The sequence below is a fragment of the Limanda limanda genome, chromosome 7 (assembly GCF_963576545.1).
Source record: "Limanda limanda chromosome 7, fLimLim1.1, whole genome shotgun sequence".
Classification (NCBI taxonomy): domain Eukaryota; kingdom Metazoa; phylum Chordata; class Actinopteri; order Pleuronectiformes; family Pleuronectidae; genus Limanda; species Limanda limanda.
In genome coordinates this window covers 6,421,262-6,448,896 of record NC_083642.1, presented here as the reverse complement: position 1 = coordinate 6,448,896, position 27,635 = coordinate 6,421,262, and the positions used below count along the sequence as shown (strand labels likewise).

Sequence of the window (27,635 nt, the reverse complement as noted above, 5' to 3'; positions counted from 1 at the left end):
CCGTCCGCCTGCAGATCTTTTTGTTTCTCTGTAGCGACTCGAATCCAAAGTTCAGAAGAGAGAAAGAGACCGAGACGTTTGTTTGAGGAGAATCCGACTCAGAGATAGAGAGGAAGAAGAAGGGGAGGAAGAGGAGGAGGAGGAAGAGGGAAAGTGAGACTGAGGAAGACAACACAGACGGACGCCTGTTGAATAGTCTGTTGTGTGTCTATGTGTCTGTGTGTGTCCCTGTGGGTGCATATAACACCACAGTGCGGTGCGTGGGCAGCTGGAACAGGTAGGTTTGAAAACAGTGTTGATTTAACTCTAAGTGTTTTAATGTATCTATAGTTTATGTGTTAATGCAGCTTGTTGTTGTTAATGTCACTGGTTCTGACACTAGATACTTTATATCAATTTAATGTAGGAATCGAACTTTATAATGTTTGCTTGTTTAGTATATGAAGTTTTATATTGTTTTAACCCAAAGGTGTTATTTATTTGTGTCAATAACTATTTAACTAACATTTAATTAACTGAAAGACACTGAACGATCAGTAATAGAGCTGCATGATGTGTCCCAAGATGTTATAAAGACAAAATTGCTAATAATTATACGAAATAATCATGATAATAAACTTTATTTGTATAAAATATGATCTGTATTTCAGCAATGACTCTAAAACCACAGAATAAACTTACTGCAGTTTTGTTTGTTTTGTGCCAAATCACAACTTTCTCTCTGCACTTTGCGTAATGAGGTAGAGACTTTACACAATTACAGAGGAACCCAACAAACACTTAGCGACCTCGGGTAGAACCAGACTCAGTGTGGGTGGACGTGTGGGCGGGAGAGGAGAGGTAGAGAGTCATGAGCTCACTTAAAATGTAGATTTTTCTGTTCAACCTTATGTTAAACACGATATGAGAATAATTTCTCTGTGAGCCATATTTAAGGAGATATGACAAATCAAAGTTACGTAAAAGTTCAAACTTCCTGAGCTCATATCGCCTTTAATTAGGATGTGAGACACATTAAATTGTGGGATTTCTCCCATGAGCAAATCGTTAAAATTAGTGACAGTAAAACCCACGAGTGTGATGATTTCACACAGAATGACTTGTTATTGTTTTGTCTCCCTGCTCTTCTCACTTAATGTCTCTTTGTGTAGCTCGGTGGTTTCGGTCCTTCTTCATTTTGCTTCACATGAACTTCCTCTCTCTTCTCAGGCTCTTGTGTATCAGCTTCACCATGAGGCAGTGACAGCACCGGGACAGCGATGGCAGAGCTGGAGATCGACCAGTCCAACCTCCCACGTGTCCAGGAAGGTAAGAGCGTGGGGAGTTTCACCATGCATCCCACAGGTTGTGTGAAATGTGTGTCCTACCGTACACGCTCTTTTTCTGGGGGGGTTTAAGTCCCTGCACAGGAAGGTCAGAGGTCAGGTTCAGCCACTGAACCACAGACATGAAGCCGGTGGAGATTCAGTGTTTCAACACAGATGATACTAAACACAGAGATGTCAGCCGCACACTCGAGAGCAAATATGACGACTTCCCATCTCTTCCTTTTGTGTTATGAACAACTGACATTGGCACCAGATGGCCGCTCTACTTTTGACCTTGTGTGCTTGTGCTTGACTTCTATTCTTCAGGGTTCAGCTCTGATAAGAAGCGGTTTGATACAGCTTGTGTTTTGACTAAACGCAGCTGACTCAGGATCAGTCTGGAGCTTTGCCAATGAAATCAGCCAATATGAGACTTTCACAGATGGATCGGTAGCAGCACTTTTGAAAACCTTTTGAAAATATGTATTTAGATTTACATTTTCCTTATATTTGAAAAAAAAAATCCATATATTTGGTTATATTTGTGTTTTATTTTTATTTGTAATTATTTCTAAATTGTGATTAAACTGTAACTGCAGCCATTTAAACAATGAAAGTATATTTATGAGTAAATTATTTATTTCTGACTCCTTATACTGGCATCGGACACCCCAAATGAATCGATATCGGTCGGGCTCCAGCTCCTCCAGCTGCACAGAGATGTTTCTCATCATAGACAGGTCTGGTGTACAAGGTGCAGATAAGAGCAAGGAAGGAGACGGATGTTTATGATCCGTGATGTCTGGGAGAAGAAAGTGCAACAACTCCAGATGGAAACTTGCACCGCGACATAAGTCAAGTTAGAAACAGTCTGACTTGCGATGTAAATACTTGCTACAGATCGTTTAGAGAGAGGACCAAAAACCAGCTGCAAAACTCTGCTGGTGATAAAAAAAAAAGCACATATTCAGACACAGAATTGTCTTATTGTTGTTAAACTGCAGCTTTAAATCAGTTTAATGAAAACCCTCTCAGGTAGGAATGTGTCAGCTGCGTCCCGGCTGCGGACCGTTGACTCAGTCTTCAGCGTGTACCCGCTAATGAACGGGATGGAAATAGGTCTCTGAGTCTTTTATCAGGGGAGATAACTCAGCACTCCACTCTTGTTTCCACACACACACACAAAGGGCGCAGTGTGCAGCTTTGCATTTCCATGCTTTATTGAGCAGGACGCTGTGCACAAACAAAGACGGTGACACCAGCTGGAGAAACTGCCTCATTGAGACAATCGCTGTCTGTAAATCAGTCATTTTTTCACTCGTTGTTGTACTTTCATGTGTCACGTTTGTCAAAGTGTGTCATCGAGAGTCTGGGGTTGTTTCCATAACGGGCAGTTGTCTGTGTTTATGATTCCATTTCCCTAAGAGCTGCTGCTCCTCGTGTTCTTCTCCTCCTTCACTCTCCTCCTCATCCCAGCCTCCCCCGGGGCCAAGTCGACTTTCTTTGTTTTCACTTCACCCCCTCTTATCAGTTCCTGTTTTGTCCCTCCTCTGGTTGCTCCTGATATAGCCTGATGTTCCGAGGGAATGCAGCTCCCAGAGGAATTCCCCCGCCCCCCCCCCGTCTGCCCTTCTTTCCCTCGTTCCCAATCTCACTCTCACCAACTGACCCAGAGTCCCATTGCCCCTCACCTCTCTTTGTTCTCCTTGGCAACACAGTCCGGTTCACGAGCGGCCCGGCCCAGTCCACCTAGTTTCCAATGCAGCAGAGAGAGCAGGAGGATGGACCGAAACTTTACGGTTGAAATATTGTGCAAAACAAAAAGCAGAGAGGAGAAGGAGGAGGAGGAGAGAGGGAGAAAGAGCGCGTGGGCGGTCGATGGGGATTTTTGGCTGAAAATAGACCCCTTGTCATTCTCTCCTTTCGCCAGTTTCTTTGTTTGGGAGGCACTTGCCACCGCTGCTCTACGAGTGGAAGTGAAACAGAAGAAACATCTCTGCTGCTCCCTCACGCTTCGTAATTTTTATTTTAGCTGATTGGAAGTCAGTTTTTATAATGTTGGTGGGAGTTTTTCCAAATTTACATCACCTGAAATAAGAATAATAGTCACATATAGATTTTTAACCAACAACAACGAGGGGAGCAGAGGCATTTAAATCCACTTTGTTTTTGCAGTTTAGTCTCCGAGGTCACTCAGGTCACGGTTTCCTGCTTCGTAATATCCTCTTCTTTCCAGAGCCGGTCCGCACGCACTGCTGGGAAACACTGCTGCTTTACATACTGGGAGCGGGTGGATGCTAATATTCTGAGATTTGATCTAGTGGCTCTTGTTGCTTTTTTCACTCTTTCATAGAAAGTCCTAGCCCCCCACCCCTCACACACACACACACGCACACACACACACATTGCACTTTAGCTTTACGTGTTCAAATGCTTCGTCCAATTCCTGGATCTTCTATTCACTATCCTCTTAGGAAAGACACACAGGATCTTTTTCGGTGTCCTTATTAAGCAGCTTAAAGTCAGAGTTTCTGTACGATTATGAAACAACACTCAGTCTGGACCCGCTCTGGTTTTAGAGAGTCGGCCTCACGCCCTCTTTCAAACCTGTTCAGCAGTCAGAATAGCACAGACTCCTTGTCCCTCCCAAAGAAATGTAAGGTGGCCATAGTTTAAAGGAGTTTTGGAAAAACAAGTTAAGCCACAATGCAGACACACCCACAGACACACACACACACACACACACACACTCTCTCTCTCTCCTTCAAACAGAGGAGACTTGTCATTTTTCACCACTTCTCCTCTCAAACAGACTTTAGAGTAGTTTCGTGTTTTGAGCCGTGAATTTGTCCTTTAGGCTTAAAACCGAACGATTTGACTTAATCCCTCCTCATTGACAGACTGGAACCAGACGGGGTGGAGATCCAGTTAGTAGATAGTCTCTTAATCTCCTCAACAGGTGTAAGTTGTAATGCATGTCTGTCTTGGTCTGGGTTGACTCTGGACTGGGGACTTATGGGACATTCTGGTGTAAATGGAACCTTTCAATGGCCTCGAGGTGATTTCCTTGACCTTTGACTGTTGAACCCAGTAAACCGAAACAAACCCGCTGACTTATGCTCAGCAGGAAGCTTTTTTTTTCTTCTTCTTCTCCATTTTGAGGATTTGGAGAAGTGAGTCTGAGAGACAGAGTTATGTCACGTTGTTCTCAGACGTGTTTACAGACCAGGACAAAGACGAGACATCCTCAGTTTGACTGGTTACATCAACTCACAATCCATTCTGTAAATGTTGTGAATTTAGCGTTTTCATTGTTTAGAGCCGGCTCTCGTGGTTCATGTAAGGTTCAGCAGCGATGAAACAGAGGAGGGGAAAAAAGAGACAAGATAGGGATCAAGAAACGCTAAGTGTGTTTGTTACTTATCACAAAAGCAAATGTGTTTTGCGTGTTTTCATATAGTCACAACTGTTCTCTCGACTCTGAGGTCAATGCTTCCCTCTGATAATGAACCTTGAGGCTTCCCACTCCTCCTCAGCCTCCATGACACCTCCCAGTGCTCCTCCCGCTAGTAAGTGAACTTCCAGCGTCTTTGCTCGTCTCCTGATCTCAAGGATTCTTTGTTAATGGGCTTGTTGTAAAATCTGAAGAAAACAAACTGAGAAGGAATATGGGTAGCTGTTGTTCCTCCTTTCCAGTGACAGCAGGTGTTCGTGCACAGGGTTCAGACAGGAGATCATATCTGCTTTTACGGCTCTACCACACAAGTCCTATTTGGGATTTACTGTGTTTGGAATGGATTTACCAAACCCAAAGATATATAACTGAGACTTGATATTTTGCAGTTTAACCGTAAACTTTGTAACAAATCTCAAAAACAACCAAATGTATAGAACTGAAACCAAGAAAATAAGCACAAGTTCTCATATCGGCACATGTCAGCAAACATAAACAGTTTTAATGCAGTTTAAATAACTTACATCTGTACGACCTATTGCAACAGCTCAGCCTTTAATTCTGTCTTTACTAAGCTCATAATGGTGTTTTTACTTTTAATCCTTGCTATTTATATCCTTGGTGCATTTTAGGCAAAAACAGTAGTGTTGGATATATAGGATTAAGCTTTATTTATGTCTCAAGCATTTGAAGTAGCTTAAGGTGTCCCAGCAGTATGAAATGCGTCCGAGTTTTCTCCAGCTAGTGTTAAAGAACTTTAACGGGCTATTATAAATAACATTTGTCATTTCTGTGTGTCAGCTCGTAAACTGGAAACTCGAGTATCCGGAGCATTTGGCACATGGATGTGAACATGGCGCTCGTGTCCACAGATGTGACTCGGTCTGGATCAGCGAGGGGGGATTAGTCGGACAGGTGTTTTTAATTGGGCTCAGACATGGAGGCTTTTCCCGCTGAACGCCGTCTTCTCTCCGTCTCTCGGTGTTTGACAGCAGCTCAGTGGGCGAGGACAGACGTCCCGGGCTCCCTGATGGAGAACGTGTGAGAGAGAGAGAGAGTTGAGGTTTTGTCTGTTCTCGGTGCGGGAATCCGGGAAGTGGAGACAAACAGCTGGGCCCCGGTGCCGCTGTCCGTCTTTGTTTGTTTTCTCTCCAGTAACTTTTCAGTTTGTTTGACATCCTGTAAAACACACACACGTCGAGTGAAGCTGCAGACGCTCCTCAAAGACGACTGCAAACACTCGGCTTGTTCGGTGATGAGAGGAACAGTCCACAAACGCTACAGCTATTAAATCCACCGTAGAGACAAATATAAACTGTGGGTTCACGACATTCTGCCACGGAGGTTTTATACTGAATCTCTTTGTTTGACTTCACACTTTTGGAAGGGAATTCTTTCTCTGGATAATTCCATAATCGCTGCCTTGTGTTTATGTCTTTGTCAGCTTTCTGACAAACGAGGACAAGGCTCAGAGAGGGTTAATGACATGAAACCGATATGTTTTACGACCTCATGCAGCAGCTGGCCAGACTGTGGGATCATGGGAGAGGAAAGACAGAAGGACTGGATATGGAGGAGCAGACAGATCTGGTGTACGGAGAGATCTCTGTCAAAGCCTCTGGATTTACTCTGCATACATTTGTGCCAACTGCACTTCCCAGTGTAAATGTTTGCAGGAGGTGGCGCCTAAACTTTGCATGTTCATTTGGTAGTGAGAGTCAGCATCATGGTGAAATACCTGCCTCCTCCTTCAAATACCTTTTCAACAAGGCTTTTAAAGATCAATTTATTTTCATACTAGCGTGCATATATATATATTTAAAGACTCTGTCTTAAACCAAATTATTGTTTTTGTTAGAATCAAGTCGACTTGTAGCAGCTACTGAATTCTGCAACTTTGGGAAGATGGTTAGTACTGTGGCCACTTGTGTGTTGCTCTGGAACGCTGGTGCATTTTGTTAAAGACAACAACAAAGACAATAACAGCAGCAACAGTATCCGTCTTCATCAGGATATCATTGACTACACTTACTGAGTTGCTGTCAGAAACCTGATTAAGTTGTTTATTGTTGATATAGTCAGAATGATCAGAATAATGTTTTGGACATTAGTCATCTTAAAATAACGTGAAACACACCCAGAGGAATAATAACTGTTTGTGAGTAAATCTCACATTTTCATCATTTGAATTAATTGTGGCACCAGAAGGACCTGGGTCAACAAACCAGTGGTTTTGAATAAGAAACCAGTTTGTGCTGGTTAGAGGTGATGAGCTTTGAGAAATATGTGGATGCCAGTGTATAGTGGATTCATGCCAGAGCGACATCTGGTTTGTTTTAAAGCTCCCTGTCATTGTCTGTGTTGTATAAACAGCAATCAACACAACCAGGACTCATCTTACTGTTTCCTTTTAGACAGCACTGCTCTACAAAGCGTTTCTGTTTTCACACCATCTAAAGAACCAACTCTGGTTCTATACGGAGCTTTAAAGAACCGTTAATTTTCTTTTCTTCCCACTTTATTAAACGCTTGTATCCTCCTTCCACTCTTGTTTGATTTGGTCACTGAACTGCTGCTCCTGTGTCCTGTGGTTTCAGTGTGCCAGGGTTTTGCCGTTCTGGAGGATGGAGCGTTGGCACACAACCTGCAGGAGCAGGAGAGTAAGTACCATGTTCAGCTGCCTTGTGTCTCTGTGGAGTGAACGTCTGTATCACTGAGTCGCCACCTTCTGTGTTGTGGGGCTTCATCTTTAGTTATCCAGTGCAAGAGTTGGATTTATACTTCAGCATCTATACAAATAGCAGATTTACAATATCAATCAATCAATCAAACAAATTTGATTTGTACAGCCAATATTCACAGTCCCAAGAGAAAGGAAAAACTATAGAAACCATAGAAACATAGAAACCTCAGAATTAGCCGCATGTGAAGGATCCCTCTCTGTTTTTTGGATACTTTAAAAGTTCTCTGGTCTGACAATTCCTATAATCCTGATCGCACCTTTATTGCCACACATTTTATATTTGCGTAACCTTTCTTTTTTGTCTCTGCCCCCCCATTAGTTGAGCAGTACTACACCACCAACGTCCAGAAGAACCAGCTGGTGCAGAACGACATCCGTGTGGCCAAGAGGCTGCAGGATGAGGAGGAGGATCATCGAGCCCAGCAGAGTGCCGACCTCCGACAGGCTTCCAGACAACTGTGGGTCCCTCCTCCTGGAACTCCTCACACTGTCACACCACTCATAAAGCTGCTAAACTATCCATACACTGTCCTTATACTGATGGTACATATCTATTGGGCTTCAGTGTCCTTTGGAGAGTTGACAGCATGTTTACAGAGTCTTGATGTTTTTAATTGCAACGATTAAATGCTTCAGTTCTGCTTTAAGAATGTGTGTCATCGTGTGTTAGGAGTTGAATCAGTAATTAAGAACAATAACGAGGCTCTTCCTTCTGACCCTCACTGTCCCGTAGAGAGGAGCAGGACCTGGAGTACGCCCGGATCATTCAGGAGGAGCTCCAGCGCTGTGCTGAGGAGGCTCACAGAAGGGAACAGGATGATGAGGTGAGTCCAGACACTACAGCTGCTTTCAGACATACACAGATATTATAGAAATCATCCAGAGGGGCTGTGTCACCCCTTATTAATAACTCCTCATAATGTCAGAATGAGGCCACGTGAGAACACAGCCGGATGTCGTCTGGAAGGTTGTGGATGCATAACTAGAAAAGAAAGATGCAATATAAGTAAAAGACGCCGACGAATATGTGAACTTGGAAAGACAAGAGATTCTAGAGCTTTTGGTGATAAAGGGTCAACGCCAGTGTGGATGTGCTGTAAACAAATCACTTGATCCCTGCAGCAGAATTTACATGAGTCCTCCCTCCTGCATGTTGCACCAGCCCTTGTCCGAGTGATCCACAGAATTTCCTGTTGTCTGACTGGAGAATCTCCTGCTGCTTCTTCTAACGCTAAAGGCAAACTCGGGAAAAATTAAAGGCCGCTGCATGCTTCTGCATGCGTCTGCGGCTTTTCACTCAGTTGTGACGCAGGATTGTCATTCATGGTTTTCCAAGCGTTGCACGTGTTGCCATGCAATTCCCTGCCAGACCACTAGGCGGAGTAATGTTTATTGTCGAAGTCGGCTCTTCTTCGTGTGTGGCACGAAGAAGAGCGGTTTATTTACATCGCCGCGACTGCTCCTCAGAGCCTTTTTCTGGCGGACAAATCCGCCGGTCAGTGACGGGTTATACTAGTGGTCATAGCTTCGGATCTCTTCTGCCAAGTGCTCTTCTATTTGGTCCATATTCGTTCTTCTAAATCTTCCGTGGTTTCCGGGCATGAACCGGAAATGCGACTCCGGAAATTATGTAGTTAGCAAACCAATCAAAGCCTTGCCGGCTCCGTGACGCTTGCGGAGCTTTGCCGTCTAGTTAGAAAAATTGGGCGACGCACGTAAGCACGTAAGAAGGGCTACGATAGCACGTAAGGGGCCCGGAAGGGCTCTTACACTTCCGGGCCCGTGAAAACGCAGAAGCACGCGCCGGCCTTAAGGGACCCTGTTGTCTGAAAGACTGATAATAAAACATGCAACTTATTGTGTCAACATTTATATTGACAGAGGATCTCTGATTCACAGCCGTCCTGGAGGGAACACATGTGTCGGACATATGTGTTGCAGGAATCTAAAATGCTCAGACGGATCCTGAAGTCTCTGACATCATCTGGATCTGCACTAAGTCCTATAAATCTTTTGGATGTTGCAATCTGAAGCCATCAGTGTTTGCATGAAGCTCTGTGTGTCTCTCAGTACACACATGGTCCTGTTCGCTCATACTTGGCAAACCGAAAGCAGTCTCACAAAAAAGAGGTTTCAATGATGCGTGAAGATATTTGATGAAGTTTTCTCCTCTTTGGACACAAGTTGCTGATCAGCCCGTACCTGAATACTTCAAAACCAACATTTATTGCATCACCCTTTCCTTTGCACAACATCCAAATCTTTTTATGGATAGAAAAGAGGCTTGTCAGCTAACACCCCCCATACCCCTGCATACTATCTGCTATTGGCTCGGAGGTTAGCCACATTTAACACACAGAACATTATCCAGGCATATTTTTAGACTACGAGAGGAAATTCATAGTCAACCATCAAGCAAGACATCGTTTGATACGATCAATAAACTCTGCAAAGGCCAAACAGTCCGCCTCATGAAACCACATTTAAATTCACTAGATCTGGATTTTTTTATGTGGATCTGCACCAGTTTGCACACACTCATTAATATCAGTCCCCTAAACATGTCCAACAAGATCCAGGAGTTAATCTCTGGGAGGTTAACCAAAAGAAAAGAAAGAAATAATATTTTTATTTTCAAACCGGTTTTTGATTTTATGCTCCAGTGTTGTAGAGAAGTTTTGAAAATCAGCGTTCCTTTACCGGTTGCTCATTTTATCATTTCTAAATTTACAGCTCTAACTCTGTTGGCCCAAGTGATAAGACGACTCAGACAAAAGTTTGTAAGGAGAAATATTTTGAGGGATTTGCTCCTGGAAGGGGAACAAATCCTCCCCCGTGGGTGTCGTGTTGCCGTCGGTAACCGGAGCCGAGCAGGACACTGAGTGAACAAATCCAAATTTAGCAGAATGCCGTCATGAAAAAGAAACAGGGACGACACCAAAGTGACTTTAAAGTATCTGATACTCACACATGTTAGTTTTAGTTGATCAGTTCCTCCTGATTCCAGACGAAGAAAGTGGCATTGATGTATTTTGTTTCCCAGTTACTATTTCCGTGGCAACGAAATTGGTTTAATCCAAAAAACCTAGTTTTAGACTCATTACTGTGATTCATGCAACAGAAATGTGTGTAATGGATTATCTGACGTCTGTAGAAAGTTAGTTACACGGTGCGCAAAGCTGAAAATGGGAACGTGCGAAGGTAGATTCATGACACGATGGTGCAAATGCACTCAGGACATAATTGTGCATATTTTAATTATCAGCTAGTGGGGGGGGGATCATATGCTTCACTTCGCTCTTTCCGATGAAGAACAGAGTCCGTGGTGAACGGCCTGTTGCTGCAAAGTGCTGCTCTGATCCTCTGATCAGAATCAGGTTTTATTGGCCAAGTAAGTTTACACAAACAAGGGATTTGACATGGAGAAGTGGCTCTCAATGTGCTTGCACAGAATACACATCACAAAACAAAACAATACAAACACAAACAGTACAATGGTCTAGGAAAAAGAAAGAAAAGAAGTGCAGGGATAAATATTAAGCAGTATGATACAGTAGGGGTGAATTAAATAAATATAATCATAATAAAATATAATTCCGGGAGTAATTTTACAGTGGTTATTATACAGATCCAGGGTTATTGCACAGTGCAACAGTGGGGTGGCTGTTCAGAAGTGAGACGGCGAGGGGGAAGAAACTGTTTTTGAGTAAAGTCCATGAGCAAATTCAGCTGTTGAACAGAGACACAACCTGTCAGCTTCCCACACCCGGGTGGGGGGGCTGGAGCAGTTTCTGTGGCGGTCTGTCGTCATGGACCCCCGGCTGCATGGACGACTTCACACGGAACGTACTCGTGTGGAGCCCGATGTGCATAATCAACACGTGTAAAACCTTAACGATGCACTTTCTGCAGGAGACGTGTGGCGTTAAACTCTAAGTGCCGAGTTTAATCAGGAGACTTGATGAATGAGTTTGATTTAAAGCTCCTACGAGGACTTTCTAACTGGCTGTGAAACGGCCTCATTTTAATATCGCTGCCTCTTTATGACCGACAACAGGTTCTGTCCCTGTGACGAATCACCTGCCGACAAACAGATCACACCCATCAACACTCATTTCCTTCTGTACATTAAAGACACTGAAAATAGGAAATCCCTCCCGACAGTGATGAACTAAAGGCCGATTTATGCTTCTCCGTTTTTACGGATACGGACAGATAGGACCGCCCTCTCCGCCGTGGAACGCCCTCTCCGAGCGCCTCGGAGAGCTTTTCGTGCACCTCTGATTTTTCTAACTATCCGTGGATATTTCGGATAGCCTACGGACAGGCCTGGGCTGTGATTGGTCCGCTAACGACATCATTTCCGTACGACGTCATTTCCGGATTTCACATTTCCGGACCTCAAACTTCCGATTTTCTTCCGTATATCATAAGACGGCCACGTTAAAATCCAAACACAACTACGATACGAATATGGATAGCAACATTGAAGAGCGTCTAGTGGCCTCTGTCTGTTAGTTGCCATGGTTCAGTGTGTGGGAGGCAAGCCGACAGAGGTAAATAAACACACGTGGACTTCTTCTTCCCAGAAATGGGGTAGGCTTCTCTGAGCTCGTCTTCCGTTGCGCCACCTACTGTTTGGCGGTGAATTGTTTTCAGACGGACGGTCTTCGGAAAAGCATAAATCAAAAAGAGTCCGTGGTATCCGTGCGTCCCTCTCCGCGACACAGATACGTAGAAGCATAATGGAGCCTTAATGCAGATGAATTGATGAACCGTTAAAAAGTAAAGCTTTACTCCTGCTCAATATCAGCATGTTATCAGTGTGTTAATATTAGCATGATAATTATAGCATATTGCTCAAAGTGATATAATCACATGTACGCTTTCCATATATATCCTTTATTGTGGTTTCTTTAAATTTTGTGTTAATGTGTACAAAACCGATTCCTCTTGCAACGCAAACACAACAGGGAAAGCAGATGGTTTCCATCAATCTCTTCCCCCCTGTTGTCCACACAGAAGCCCAACCCCTCCAAAACTTTATTTTTAAGTCCCTGTACATTTTCTTTTTACAGCGCACATGTGCATTTCCCTCACTTCAGTTGCTTCACAGACCCCCCCCCCCCCACTGACTGCCCACCAGTAGAAGTGAAGAGCTGAGCTGTGTAACTCCCCAGCTGGCCCAGTGCGTCACAAGGCGGCTCCAGCATAATATTTTCCTTCACCCTGCAGTTTCCTCTGTCGGGGGGGAAGGAGGCTGCCATGGCCGGGCTCATAAAAGCTCCTTGTTTGGAGGATGTGAGGTCCGAGAGGCTGTGGGTTTCATTCATCAACATTAAAGTGGTTTTGGGTTTGAAACCCACACGAGGCGTCTCCACTCAGATTAAAGACGAAGCCTCATTTACCTGCTGAGTTAAGAGTCGAGCCACTTAATGCATCACACGGCTGGTGAATACATCTCTTCCTGTTCTTAGGGTTGCAAAATTCCTGGAATATTCAATGTTGGAAACTTTCCATGGGAATTAACGGGAATATACGGGAATTAACGGGAATAAACTGGAAATGTTGTGGGTAATTTATACTAACTGTATTTACCTTGTCATATACAGACATAAATATAAACATTTATTTTTTTCATAGGCTGATTTGAGCCCTGAGGAAACTTTGGGCACTTGACTATTAGTGGTGGGGGAGAAAATCGATTCTGTTCAGTATCGCGATATTTTGCGCCCGCGATTATATCGATACTGTAGCACAAAGTATTGCAATATTTACAATTATATATGTAACAGCCCCTTGCTGGCAAAGCATGACGAGGAGAGTTTCAGAGTTTAAAAGATACCTAGTGTGTATGAAAGGATGTTCTCCACTGCAGGAGATATAGTAACGGCCCAGAGGAGCACTTTAACATCTGAGCATGTTCACCAACTCCTTTTTCTGAACAAAAATGCCAATATTCCCAAATGAATTTAACATTTTGGGTCATGACCTTGCAGGTCTCAATTTGATTGAAGCTCTAGGTTACTCTTATTTATATGATGGAGGTCAGTGTTCATGTGAGAGGTCTCCTATTCAGTAAATAATTACAAAGGTCCTGTGTCCTGAATGTTCAAGAACAAAGTTTTTGCACTACCCTTTCTTAGTTTTTGCACTTCAGTTAATAAGTAGGAGACAATGTTGTTCACAGAATTAAATGTGACATTTAAAGTGAGTTGAGCAGTCTTATTTTCCTCATTTTTTGTAATGCCTTTGAATAATATGGGGGACATGAATCGCAGTATATCGCAGAATCGAATCGCAATACTTGCAGTATCGCAACATATCGCAGAATCGCAATACTATTGAATCGTAGCCCAAATATCGCAATACTATTGAATCGTCACATTTTTGCCAATTCCCACCCCTATTGACTATATGCCTCTGTTTAAAGACGAAGCCTCATTTACCTGCTGAGTTAAGAGTCGAGCCACTTAATGCATCTCTTCCTGTGTGGTTCTCATCATTTCCTTTTTACGAGTGTTGATGTTCGGAGCGAGTGATGACCTATTAACGCTCCCATTAACTTACCTTCTTAATGACGGGCTGATCAGAGGTGTTGATTAAATATTTGCCTCCCTGCAGATCGTGCCTTTAATCACAGGAACAGAAGGCGTGAGGCTGTGCAGGTTTTAAATGCCAGATCCCCGTGGCACTCAGCACCTAACCTGCCATGGCAAGCTGCTAATTATCCGCTGATGCTGGCAAAGTGGCCGACGTGCCTGCCCCTGATTGTGAAGCAAAATGAGCTGCGTTGGCTTTTAGTGTTGATTTATGATGCAAATGCCGTGTTCGGAGAGGGATTTCATAAGATGCACCGGGAGAATTTCGCTGATTTGTAGAGAACATAATTAGTCCTGGCCTTTCTTAGAAAAGTGGCACAGGGACGTGGGTGGGGGGGGCTCTGCCTCAGGGAACAGACGCATATCACAGCTCTGGTGGGAGCAGGCATTCCTCAGTGACAAGGTGTTACTTCAGGAGAAACAGTCCCGGTGACCGGCCTCTGTTGGCATGTTTCTGCTCCTGAGTCCAGGGCTGGATTCTGTGTTGTTGTTCCGATCAAATCAGAAGAGGCAGAAGAAATGAATCAAAGCAGTTTCTAAATGAGCGATTCTCTCTGCTTCACCACGTGGAATGAGCAGAACAGAAAAGCGAAACCATGGTGGCTAAAAATGTTTAGAAGTTTCCTAAAGACTTTTCCACTTTAATGAGTCACTGGCTCCTGTTCGGTGGCTTTCGGTTTCACTCAGTGTGTCATGCTGCCACCTGCTGGTTGGAAACTGCCAATTCTGTCTACTTCTGGCAGTCGAGTTAACGAATGGCTGAGCTCTTCACTGACTTTTGTAAAAACGTCAACATGATATCATGATGAATTCCAGGATTGTGAGGCTGTAAATTTACAGTCTAATTTGAAGGTAGTTGGCAATTTTCCTCCTGCTCTTCGATGATCGGTCGTATATCTCTGTGTTTATTTGCCTCTTTGACAGAACAGCTCCATCTCCCTGTGATCCCAGTTCAACATGATTTCCTATGTGGTCACTCATTGTGATTTACTACCTAAAGAAGCAATCAGCTCTGCCTTGTCTCCACAGGAAATAGCTAAGAGGATGCAGGAGGAGGAGGAGCAGAGGATCAGAGCGAGGAGCCGAGGGCAGGAGGGCCGCAGCCAAGGTACAGATTCAACTGTCATCATTTCCATGAGTGTTTTATTGCCTTTGTGTTAATGTGGAAACCCAACATGATAAACATTTATTTACAATATTTGTATATATAAATATTTAGTTTTTTCACATCAGAAGATGTCATTACACATCATTACAGATGTTCCAATTCCATTTTTCCCTTTCTGATACCTGGAATTTGCATTGTGGCCAATAGTGATTAACAATCTCATACCAGTTTAGTTAATAAAACTTGTATTACATATTTAAACAGCTGTTTTTATATTAACTTTTTATTGAAGTGATGCTATCGCTGCTGTTTGGCCTGGTTCAGGTTTAAACCCTTTGAAAAACAAATACATACAGATAATGGAGTTATTATCTAGTCTGGTCGTCCAAGCTGAAAACAAAGAAACACAACTGAATGAATGTTGGCAACACAACAATTTATCATTTTACATTGCTCGGAACTGAAGTCCTACACATGGTGCACGTGTTTGTTTCATCTTGTGGGACTTTCCAGCCTAACTGACATTTTACAGCTCTGGCTACACATCTGGAAATCACTTCCTGTTCGCTGGTCTGAAATCAGTGGCAGCGCAGCGCAACTACTGATTTGGAGCAGCGAAGAAGAAGAAGTTATTTCCATAAAAAGAGAAAAATGCATTTATCTGGGTGAAACTAATATACTTTAAAGACCTGGTGTTTGACCAATACATAGATTAAAGCACTCGTCTTTGCCCGACCTGGTACTTTCAGCAGTATCAGAGACACAGAGAATCTGTATCTGAATCAAAATGTGTGTTGTATGAGTGGAATATTTGTTTTTACTGGCTCACTTTCTCCCTAACAAAGCTTTAATCCACTGCTACTTTTTACTACTGTTGTATTTGGAGATATAATATTCACAGATATTATAACAGCATGAACAAAAACATCCCCTAAGTAGCTATAGCATGATATTGTCATCTGCATGAGGTGTTGCATGCATATAACATGTAGCTGTTATTCTATCCATGTATTTGAAAGCCTCAGTTGTGTTTTAAACATTTATATATATATATATAATACACTGTTTTTAATGCTAAATGTTACCTCATCATTAACTGCACTTGTCTACTGCCCCCCCCCCTGACATCCTCACCCACCCTCCCTGCTTTTGTGTTTGCATGTCTTGGCTTTACTAAAGACAGCGCCGGTGACTCTGCTCTGCCGGCCTCACACCAGCACACACTCAGCGGCCAAGGAGGGGAGCAGTGCTCATCTTCCAACACGAGGTGGCAGTATTCTACCTCTCACAACCATTCAGACCTAACTGTGACTCGGGCTGCCTCCCACTGGGGACCAGTAGCTCGGGGAAGCAGAACTTCAGGGTCAAATCAAGGACACGCAGATTCCATTAGGCCAATCAGGGAAGAGTTGAGAGAAGCTTTGAGCGAAGACTCCGAGGAATCAGACACAGTTTTCTCTGCCCAGCTCTCCAACTGGTCCCAGAGACCCAGTAGAAGAATAAACACAGCCCCCCCTCAACACCGGGCCGCTTCACGCTATCCACAAGAGAGAAACTTCAGAAGTCTTAGCTCACGCAGCAGCTTCAGAGGCTGGAGCCAGGAGAGAGGGGAAGGGGATTATTATGACAATGAACTTTATGACAGAGAGAAGAGGAGGAATGGGAGTCGGCAGCAGGAGAGGAGCCACAGAGAGGATTATGAGCGATGGCACAGGGCCGGGGATCAGGATAGAGACTCCGGGTCGGTCGAGGGGAGAGAGAGGCGATGCAGCCGCAGTGAATCCGTCCGATTACCTGACCGGAGCAGACACGGCAACCGAGACCTGGCCAGGACCTGGAGCCAAAGGGACAACCCAGACAGACGTGTCCACTTCCAGGAGGACGCCAGGAACTCTCACAGGCAGCCGGACGGAAGCGGACAAGTCTGGGAGATGCTGGGCCAGGTCCTCAGGGAGAGGGGCGTGGCCGTGAAGGTCGGCGCCAACGGGGTGCCGCTGCAGATCGGCCCTCAAAGCCGAGAGAGCCAGGTGCTTCAAGGGAGCGAGGTCTCCTGCTGCAGCTCCCAACCACATCAGAGAGCCTTCCAGAGGGCGGCCACCACCAGGCACAGTTTCCATGGAGACATCAGGAAGAGGAGGATATCGTCACACCGGGAGAACAGCGGGAGAGATCACAGAGAAGACCCGGACGGGCGCTGTGACACCGGGGAGCGTGGTGGAGAGGTTTACGAGATCAGCAGCAGAGACTCCAATCTGGCGAGAGGGGAAAGTGGAGGAAGTAGAAGGTGGAGCGAGCATGACGAGGCGAGAGGGAGGAATGTGAATGATTCCAGGGTCAAGAGGACAGCGAGTGAACGCCGGCCTCGGCACACGACCACGGAACGAAGGTTGAGCTCGGAGGAGGTGCGGGAGGAGGAAGGGAGGGCGGAGTGGCCCCCCCGACGAACCCCACAGCGTAGCCTCAGCCTCAGCAGCACCGGGGCCTCCTCCATGGACAGGTCAAGGCACGAGGCAGAAGGTAACACCTCGGATCTGCCTGAGGGAAACTTCCTCTCTGTGTTCCACTCGTTTCCTCTCAATCAGCTTCTGATCTGGACAAAATTTGGCTCTATTGGTGATTTGGGGTCTCTTCACTTGAAGTGGGACGTTTGCCTTGTGTGTATCTTTTGATTTTCCCTCTAGCCCTGAGATCATCTTCAGTGTGTGCTTTCCCCTTCACCTTCATCCTTCATCTTCATCATCAGTCTTGATGTAGTGACAGGGTAAACACTCAGGAATCTGTTGTGTTTCTCAAAAACAGTTGAGAAACGTGCCTTCACACGCTGTTATCTTCTCTTATCGGTGTGATTCAAATGTCACCGGGATGACTCACCACTGATTGGTTTTGTATTATTTGTACGCTGTTTTTCATCCAACTCACTCTGTGGTTTTTGGGATTTGCATGTTTGATCTCTGATGTTGTGAAACCCCGGTTCTCAGGTGTGTCACTGCAACCGGATCCGAGTGAAACGAGCCTGAACCTTGGGGAGCTGCAGCAGGTCCTGAGGGATGAGGAACTCGCCCGCAAGCTGCAGGAAGAAGAGGACAAGCTGCTGAGGAGGATGAGTGATCCAAGGGTTCGTCGTGACTCACTGTGATTTACGAGCAAAGGAGGAAGGATGGATGATGTGTTTTTCTGACATTAATCGTCTTGTTCTCACAGAACTCCCAACCCCCTCCTCCACGTGGTCCCTACCCACAGGGAGACTTCAGGGTAGCACAAGTGGCGCAGGACGAGGTACGACTGGGATCCGACACGTCTGCTGCATCCATGTCTCTCGTGTTTAACATGCGCCTGTGGAATGACGCTTTGCTGTGTTGTAGGAAATCGCACGTTTCATGCAGAAGCAGGAAGTCAAGTCGAAGCGCCGATCGCGTGAGCTGGAAGGGCCGGGGTCGTGGCGTGAGCACAGATCGATGATCAGTCACCATGACAGACGATCGGCAAGAGAGAGACAGGTAAAGGTTAGGGTTCCTACGGTCATGAAAAACCTGGAGAAGTCATGGAATTGTAAAATGTGTCTTTCCAGGCCGGGAAAAGTGCTTGAATCCCAAGTGCTTTGGAGAATTCATGGAAATTTGTTATGTCCAGTCGTTCATTGCTGAATTTGAAATAATTCATATGCTTTTAAAAGAAATACGCTCAAAATATAAGCAGGCCGGTTAATGCACTATGCCAGGGAAGTGTAGATTTAACCAGGCTTGGCTACAAATGGAAAAGTACACACCATGGGTTACAACAGACTAAGACCTCAATCAAACTATTGTCTCTCATTCATTTGTGTCATATAATGTATACTGTATGGTTTGGAATTCTCATTGTTAGCTTAAATACTAAATGTTGTCAATTTTTCATGTATACATTGAGATTTCACAAAATGTTCGGTCATGGAAATTTGGTTTAAAGTTATTGAAAAGTCATGGAAAAGTCATCCATTGGTCAAAATGTGTGTGAACCCTGGGTAAAGGTTTGACATCCCAGTGTCATGCACGTCTTTTGAAAGATCCACTTTACGATATTTGACGTTTGTGCCCTTTTGCTGCTGTAGTCAGAAGTTTTGTTTTAATTTTCTAAAGAAGCCGATGAAATGAGTCAGGACTCCTTTGTGCTCTCTATCCCAGGTCCAGCGAGAGAGACTGGACTCCGAGGGACTTCCTTCCCCCACGGACGACTGCTGCCCGGAGAACCAGCCGCCCAGTCCCAGCGCCACTTTACTGTAATTGCTCCTACATAAACACACACGTCTACATGTGGCAGACACATCTCCAGAATCGTTCATTTTATCAGATTCACTGTTGTTAAAGGCCACAGGAAGTGCAGTGTTGAGTCTGCACCCACAGACCAAACAATCCGCCCAGTCACTGCACTGGTTTGTATAAACCTGATACTGTGTGTGCTGAAGTGTTACTGCTGCGTCCACAGCCCGGCCCAGCAGATCAGGAACATCGCAGAGGAGCTGGACCCGACCTTCCAGGCCCGGAGGCAGGACACGGAGCGCCTCCAAGTGGAACAAACTGGTACTTATCAGGGTCAGAGCCACTTGACATGATAATGTTCAATCAACAGCTGGATACCTCACATGTGTCTCTCTGAGGTTTCTACGTATTTTTACCGGTAAAAGGGTTTTTAGTCGTTTTTCCTGACTCTTGCTGAGGGTTAAGGACAGAGGATGTCACACCATGTTAAAGCCCTATGAGACGAATTGTGATTTGTGAATATGGGCTATACAAATACAATTTGATTGATTGATTGATTGATACTCACAATCCTTTTCCTCCGTGGACAGGTCCGGCGTGTCAGTCACTTCCTGTGCCGCATCCCGGCTTAAACGGCTTCCTGGTGGAGCCAGCGTTCATCCCGCCCACCAAGCGGCAGCCCGAGAAATCAACGCACTCGAAACCAAAAGAGAAGAAGGAAAACTGCAAGCAGCAGTGATGTCCAGCACAGAGTCGGATTGATGGATTGAAAATATATCTCATAGCACTAAATATCCGTTCTCACGATCCCATTACTTTGAGGTTAAAAGAGTTGACTGGCCACTCCCATTAGCACTTTAGACCAGAGAAGTGACATTTTAAGAAAAGTCCTTGATTGAGTGAACAGTGACAACACTTTGGACTCAAGCCTTTACGATTATCAAAGGGAAAACTGAGGCTTATTGAAGTATTGTTTGAATTCATCAGTGTTGCGTGTTTAATTTAAACAGTATAACATTTTATATTTGTATCCTGTGTGACTGTGTTGTCAGCATCCAAAATGTCCTCTTTGTTTATATGTGTTTAAAGAGCAGCAGCGTGTACATGATTCATTTTCCACAAGAAAGACACAGAGGAAATAACCAAGGTTGAATCAGAGGTAACTTCCTCACCTTCAGTTGAGCGATGTCTGACTGTACAGGACAAACCCTGAGTTGTTCACTTTACCAAGAGGAGTAAACAAGAAGTTAGTCTGATAAACTGAGTGGGGGGTTTTCGAAGCTTTGTTTCAGAGCAGTTTGACCAGACTCCTGCTGTGTCTGCAGAAGCACTACGACAATCACATGAACTTATTTAATCATTATTTAAATACGGAAACACATATTACAACTGTCATCATTTTATGTCACGGTGCATTGTTTTATCAAAATGTAAATATAACCCAACCTGAGAGGACGGATGTTCGATCTCTGGGATCATTATGTATTCAGCAAAGTAATCTAAGCACAAAGGTTAGCAGCTATTTTGGACATTTTCAAGATGACCCTGGTTTCCCCACACATCCGACCGCTTGTTATCGTGTGACGGATTTTTTACACTGACACCAGGTCACATGATCACACCCCTGAGGTCAAGAGATGCATTTGAAAACTCCAAAAAAAACGTGTATGTGGTACTTTAGGCTTAGATTAATCGGTACAGTATCCAGAGCATGGTTTGTATATTTTCTTAGGAGGATTTTTGTATCAGTCCAGACCTGCAGGACACGAGAAGGATTCGATTTTTTACACACACAACAGCTCTGTAGTTGGTTTGTTTGTATAATGTTCATTTTATTCCCACATTTAGAACACCAGTTTCTTTTCTTTCAGTTTTTTTATTCTTTACAAATGAAATGTACCACTCTGTGTAGTGGACCACAATGAATGCGACTGTACAACAACAAATAATAAAATATTTTTATTGGCTGTTTCAAAACAGTACAATGTCATGAATGTATAATGTAGCACAGTGTAAACCGGTGTTCATAGATAATAATGAAAAGATGCATATAATAGAAAAACAAGTAATATAAACAAACGTGATAAGGCAGAAAGATACATTTACAGACGTGTGTAACATTAATTCCAGGAGCGGGGGGGTGAAATAAAGTGCGTCAGCTGTTTTGCTGGTTGACTGGTGACGTTCACCTGAGGTCTGTGGTCTTCCACCTGACGTGGCGCTCTGGCTGTGACTCATCGCGATTACAAGTTCATCACAAGCCCAGGCAGCGTGTTGCACAACTTTTCCATTCAAGCCTGCTGTGTCTCAGAGAAGAAAAGGTCGGGGTGGGGTGGGAGGTTTCTACGTGACGATTGAAACTCGATCTCATTTAATGAGCGCCTATAATTAGTTTGTCAAATGTGTGTCATTAAGAGGACGACTCACTTAAAAGGAATCTCAAACTTGTGTACTTGGGACGTCCCGATTGAAAGGTTGGACGAGCTCCAGCTTGTTTAGTGTAAAGCTGGACTTTAAACAAGTGACTCACTAATGACAAGCTGTGTTGATTTGCATTCTGTGGAGTCCCCGGTGCTTTACGTGATTGAGGATTACTAATTCACAAAAGCTGAAAGTCCCTCTAATGGACTTTCTGTAGTTCCTTGTTCCTTCAATGTGGCCATCATTAGCTCCAGATAAAGCATGCGCAGAAACTGGTAGACAGATTTCCACGAAACTTGGTAGAAGGATGCATTATGGGTAAGGAAAGAACGCATTAAGATTAAGATTAAGATAGAGATTAAGATTAAGATACATTTATTTGTCCCAAACACAAGCACACTCATGCAAGGAGGGAAATTTAACCTCTGCTTTTAACCCATCTGGTGCAGGACACACAGAGCAGTGAGCAGCCATGTACGGCGCCCGGGGAGCAGATGTTGGGGGAGTAAGGTGCCTTGCTCAAGGGCACTAGACAGGGTAGGGAGAATCCTCTTGGATTTTTGGACAGATCAATCCAGGTTTGTCTTTTTGTTGTTGTTTCTAACCAGAGACCTTTTCTGCCCATAGTCCAAGTTTCTGCCACTAGTCCAACGCCTCTCCCACGAATCGAGAGGAGGGAGCAGGAATCCTTTTTCACCGTCTTTAACACTGAGAGTTGGAGTTTTTTAACACTTTTGTTGATTTCTCAGAGAATAACTAATTGTTCTGGATAGAATAAGGCATTTGTTGTAGATCCACATAAATATCAAAATTCCATTGGCCCTTAGCAGAGAAATGCTCCCTGCTGACTGCCATTCTTATCATTTACACAGTTTATCACAAAATAAAGTCCCCATCAATTTTAGAAAATAAACTAAACAAACCACAGCGAACAAAACAACCTCTTCCATAAAAATCTTGATCAACAGCATCGTCCTGCTGCTGCTACAAAGTAACAGACATACATGTACAGAATCAGCAGTAAACAGGAGGTATAGTAACTGTAGGTGGAGCCCTGAAGTCACACTTCTGTTTTGGAACGTGTGGGCTCAGCTTCAGAACTCCCACCTGCACTGTACGTTCACACTCTGCCCACTTAAATACCACAGTAATACAATTCATTTAAACTCATTCCACACAGTCCAACTACTTTGTTTGAAAGTAGTTAAAAAATAATTTAAAAAAAGTTGCTTGGGTTCTTTGCTCCTTTGGTTTTTATAACATGTTGTTTTACCTTTTATCTGGTGTCTAAATCTAAACATTAAAGACTTTCCACGACTATATCAGGAACAGCTAAGCTTTCAAGATTGACTGACGGGGGAAACACAGTGAACATGATGAATTCCCCTTCCTCCCATGTGCACATTTCCTGTCGTAAATTGTTTCCTGGTTTAATTATTGAGCAAATGTTTGACCTTGATCTCTGCTGAGGTAACAGATGTTTTCAAAGATAGCCGGGTTGTTCACCTCCGAACCACAGCAGGAGCAAAGAGAAGGATCCCATCTTGTTCTTGATGGCTTCTTCTCATGGGAGGAGCTGGTCCCTGGTCACCAGCGTCTCTGAGCTGCCGCCTTCCTCCTGCTCGGCCTCGTGATAACTGCACTCCACTGCTACGACTCTGAGTGGCAGCGGATGATCTAAAGAAACAAAACAAAAACATATATTTGTGGGTGTTTCTGAACAACTTAATAAACATCCTGTATAATCACAATAACTCAATTAGCACAAACACAATAATGTCTTCGTGGTCGATAATTCAATATCGTGTTTACCTGTGGGGGTTCGGATTATCATAGTCTCTGGGACGGCCTTTTGTGTCTTCTTTCTTTTCTGGACATGTTTCATCGTCGCAGTGAGGATGACGATGATGATGAAGCTGGTCAGAGCTAAACTGGTCACCACAGATATGACCAGTGGCCATGTGTGCTCTGTGGTATCTGAAACAGAACAGCAAGACATTACAGCTGATCTCTGAAAAAAACAGATCCAAAATGATTTCTTGAGGAGCACAGAGTGGAACCTCACCTGGGCGGCTGAGAGTGTGCACTGGACTCACTGACACTTCGGCACACGTGATGTCAGAAATCGTAGTTCCCTGGTCCAGAATATATTGACCTGGCTTTGGACACCTGTGGAAAAACATAGAAATATATCAGTGAATTTGGTGGATTCAGATTGTCAGTAAATCAACAGCAAAAGAGCAAAGCATTTCTCACTTGATTGTCCAGGGTTTACACATCTGATGGCCCTGGTCGTTGAAAGTTCCATTTCGACACGGTCTGCAGGAACCTGTAGAGACAGCCGCCATTCATTTATTTATTAATCCATTTATTTTGAACACGTTAAAATATAGAAAAAAATAAGGCAATCCATGCTCTAAAAGGAGTTAAAACTAAGAATATCGCTCTGCAGGTGAATGCCTCCGCCAACCAGTGCAGTTTCAGTTTGCATAACTGTTTTTCCAGATGTGACCTTTATCTTTGGTCACCAAATTCTAATCAGTCGAAGTTGCTATTTGTGCTAGATGTGAAAAGATTCCCTCAAGGCGTTCTGGAGGTTAAAAGATAAAAATGTTTTAATCCTGAATTACTTATCATATAATGTTTTCTTTGTTTGGACTCTTTCACTCACTGGATTTGCATGACATGCTCAAAGTTGATCTCGGTTATGAATTATAATGATTTTATTTGTTTTACAAAGTGTTTTTTATTTCAGAAACTTATATTGAAATGCTGCATTGTACTCGTCCTGATGTTTTCTGTGTAAAGCGTTTTCTTTGTACTATTGATGCATTTCTAATTGGTCACGGGGCAAAGAAAAGGTGTTTGTGAGGTCACGGTGACCTTGACCACGAAAGTCGAATCAAGTCAATGTTGAGATATCGTGTTCAACCAGAATGAGACGGACAGATGGACAACCTGAAAACACGTCTTCTAGTCCCACTAGTGTCCAACATACACGTCTCTTTCACATCACATGAGAATCACACACTGAACGAGACAATCGGAACACATCCAAACCTACATTCAAACAATCCACCTCACAAGTCCATCCCAGATTCAATATATGACGAGATATATATAAATATATATATATGATAATAACTGTAGTTTCTACTTACGATCCTTTGTGGGCTCCTCCCCTTTGTCACACTTAGTGATACAGAAGGAACAGCTGCCGTCCCCACAGAGAAGTCCTTTTTTACAGCCGCACTTTGTGTCAGTTGTGGGGGTGCAAACTTCCTTGTTCACCTGAGCCCCTGAACGCACAGAGACGTGGACAAAAAAATTGTTTTATATAGGATTTGGAAATTGTAAAGCTGTAAACAAAATGTGGTTGTGACACTAACATACCTGCACATTGTGTACACGGGTCACAACTGAATTTTGTAGGGTCCGTTGTAAATGTGCCGGAGTCGCAAGGGGTGCAAAGATCTCCCAGCGTCGGACCATAGCGGTTGACCATGCGGTGTCCTGCAAACACACACACACACACACACACACTGAGATTAGATCCTTCAATGATGTAACAGGTCTGGTAACACGATGGTAATGAACGATGAGATACAGGCACAGGAAAGCTTTAAAAACACAAAACACGTAATGATACTTGAACTAAACAGTAGAAAGTCACTGCTCCTGATTAGTATCAATCAGTTGCATCATCCCTGTCTTCTCTCTTTGTTGTGGTATTAGCTGAAAAACCACAGAAACTAAATTTGGTGACAGGAAACCACCACAGAGGAACTGGAATAAATTATTATTACACACACACACACAACTTGTAACATTATTTCATAAGAGCTGGTTTTCTGAAGAAAGGAACTCTGTCTTGTTGTTCTTTCCCTATTTTTAAACCTTTTAAATGCAACTAAAACAGCAGCTATCTCAGACAATTCTATAAATATATTAGGTCTACATCTACAGTGGAGTCTTAAAAAACTCAAGATCTCGATGACCTACCTGGTTGACAGGCATGACAGCAAAAAGTATTTCCATCTTGGGACCATGTCTTGCAGCTCGTGTGTCCAACGCTGCTCAGACATCCCTGCATGAGCAGAGAGAAACCCATCAGCTGCAGGATCGCAGCCATTCTGATGTCAGCCGTCACGTCTTTAGTCAAGGATGCTCCTCAGGCTTCAGGGAGATCGTGAGGGACTTCAATCCAAGAACTTTCCCAGCTATCTTCTTCTTATTATTATTATTTATGGCTCCTAGTTTTCTGTTCCTTTAAATCTGCACGTTCAATCTAAACATACATTAAGTTTCTTGACATTATTCTTAAGCTAAATACATTAGGCTGTGATGTCCCGTAAAGAAATTATCTCTGTGCTATAGCCTGCTCATTCAGAAACATGAGTAACCCCGAGCTTTCTATTCACCCTTCATTTATCCCCCAGGTGGGCGTGTCTGAAAGAAAGAGAGAAAGAGAGAGAGAGAGAGAGAGAGAGAGAGAGAGAGAGAGAGAGAGAGAGAGAGGGAGGGAGAGAGAGAGATAGAGAGATATTCTTATACAAATGGAGCTTTATTTAACTATATTAAATATTATATAATATAATATTCATTTTTTTTAAACAGCTGTTTTCCCCATTAAGTACTTATTTAGAGCTTTATAATACAACATGGTCTTGTTGCCGTCGGCGACATGCTACACATGTTCCAACTTGTCCAGATTTAGGAGAAGTAAAAGTGTTTAATCCTTTTACACCACTGTAGAACACAAAGGTGTGTCTGGCAAAGATAACATTCCACAAATGTGTAAATCAAAATAAGTATATTTGCAGTTCCATTACTTTTTAAAATATACTTTATAAATTTAAATTACTTTATCAATAATTGCACATTTCACTAATGCCAGTTGTTGATTAAGCACTGAACTAAACTTCTTTGGAAAAGTGCAACCAACCCAGAGAAAATGCTTTTAAATTTTGATACTTTAACAGACATCATATGTAACTCAACATTTGTTTTTCTGTTGCTGAGGTTACCAAAGGTAAAGTAACGGTACTTTAACTTATAATTAAACTTCACTGCAGTTTAATTTGATGTAATTTGACAAGTTTGAACCCGCATTCAAGTTTGAATCGAGTGGCTTAGTGAACAAAGCTTAAACGTGTTGGGACGGACTTTCTGTGGAAATCTCTATCTTTATATCAGAGGAGGCATTCAACGATAAACAATAGACACTCAAAGCACATCCAAAGGTCATTGTTATAGTTCCAACGAAGGCTTCCGGTCACAAATAATACTTATCCTGCTGAGTCACCCAAGTCAGGCATGTCATGAGCTTGTTTAGAAAAGTTTTAAAAATTCCCATCCTTGCCCTCACCACCTGTTGTTATTGGTCTGGTGATTAAGTCTTTTCATCCCCCCGTGAAAGGAAACCACGAGGAAGCCCGGAGCATAAGGAAACTGAAATCAAAAGTGAAACATGATAATCTTTTGGAATTTTCAAGTTATTATTGTCATTAAACATTTAAGTAGCTTCAGTGGAATGGGTTCAAGGTTAACTGGAGTTTCCCGGCTATGTTGATGAGTAACGATGAGACAATAAATGACCTTTTATCAAGATGACTTCTTCAAGGCTATTTGAGGATATCGATGACCTGGCATCCAGTCAGGACTAGAAACCTAATTACAGAGCTGTGTGCTTCCTGGAGCTGAACATGCTCGGTATCCTCCACTTTTCATTCCCACTCCTCCACCCTGAATGTCTTCTGCTCTCT

At 43.5% G+C, this 27,635-nt stretch overlaps 2 protein-coding genes across 4 annotated transcripts; one reads left to right on the top strand and one right to left on the bottom strand.

Annotated features, from left to right (window-relative positions):
* On the top strand, window positions 1-21,426 carry ccdc187 (coiled-coil domain containing 187). Of its 3 annotated transcripts, XM_061074293.1 has the most exons (13): window positions 1-277; window positions 1,210-1,308; window positions 7,359-7,421; window positions 7,824-7,962; window positions 8,238-8,328; window positions 15,136-15,214; window positions 16,394-17,731; window positions 18,193-18,329; window positions 18,416-18,490; window positions 18,577-18,711; window positions 19,375-19,469; window positions 19,676-19,770; window positions 20,040-21,426. In XM_061074293.1, the coding sequence occupies exons 2-13, from the start codon at window positions 1,260-1,262 to the stop codon at window positions 20,186-20,188; spliced, it is 2,445 nt and encodes an 814-aa protein (XP_060930276.1). In that variant the 5' UTR covers window positions 1-277; window positions 1,210-1,259; the 3' UTR covers window positions 20,189-21,426. The 3 variants fall into 3 exon arrangements, with proteins under 3 accessions (XP_060930276.1, XP_060930277.1, XP_060930278.1); XM_061074294.1 differs by lacking the exon at window positions 7,359-7,421; XM_061074295.1 differs by lacking the exon at window positions 16,394-17,731.
* On the bottom strand, window positions 21,383-26,236 carry tnfrsf9a (tumor necrosis factor receptor superfamily, member 9a). The gene is made up of 7 exons (XM_061074297.1): window positions 25,873-26,236; window positions 25,264-25,383; window positions 25,032-25,169; window positions 24,127-24,199; window positions 23,936-24,039; window positions 23,683-23,847; window positions 21,383-23,547 (listed from the first exon to the last, which is right to left on the bottom strand). The coding sequence occupies exons 1-7, from the start codon at window positions 26,000-26,002 to the stop codon at window positions 23,435-23,437; spliced, it is 843 nt and encodes a 280-aa protein (XP_060930280.1). The 5' UTR covers window positions 26,003-26,236; the 3' UTR covers window positions 21,383-23,434.
* Window positions 26,237-27,635: the final 1,399 nt, after the last annotated feature.

Excerpts from the sequence above, each read along its gene's own strand:
- ccdc187 (XM_061074293.1), top strand. The coding sequence starts at position 1,260 with ATGGCAGAGCTGGAGATCGACCAGTCCAACCTCCCACGTGTCCAGGAA. Across the intron at positions 1,309-7,358 it reads CCTCCCACGTGTCCAGGAAG|TGTGCCAGGGTTTTGCCGTT; the intron begins GTAAGAGCGTGG and ends CTGTGGTTTCAG. Across the intron at positions 15,215-16,393 it reads GCAGGAGGGCCGCAGCCAAG|ACAGCGCCGGTGACTCTGCT; the intron begins GTACAGATTCAA and ends GCTTTACTAAAG.
- tnfrsf9a (XM_061074297.1), bottom strand. The coding sequence starts at position 26,002 with ATGGCTGCGATCCTGCAGCTGATGGGTTTCTCTCTGCTCATGCAGGGA. Across the intron at positions 25,170-25,263 it reads CCCGTGTACACAATGTGCAG|GGGCTCAGGTGAACAAGGAA; the intron begins GTATGTTAGTGT and ends CTGTGCGTTCAG. Across the intron at positions 23,848-23,935 it reads GCACACTCTCAGCCGCCCAG|ATACCACAGAGCACACATGG; the intron begins GTGAGGTTCCAC and ends GTTCTGTTTCAG.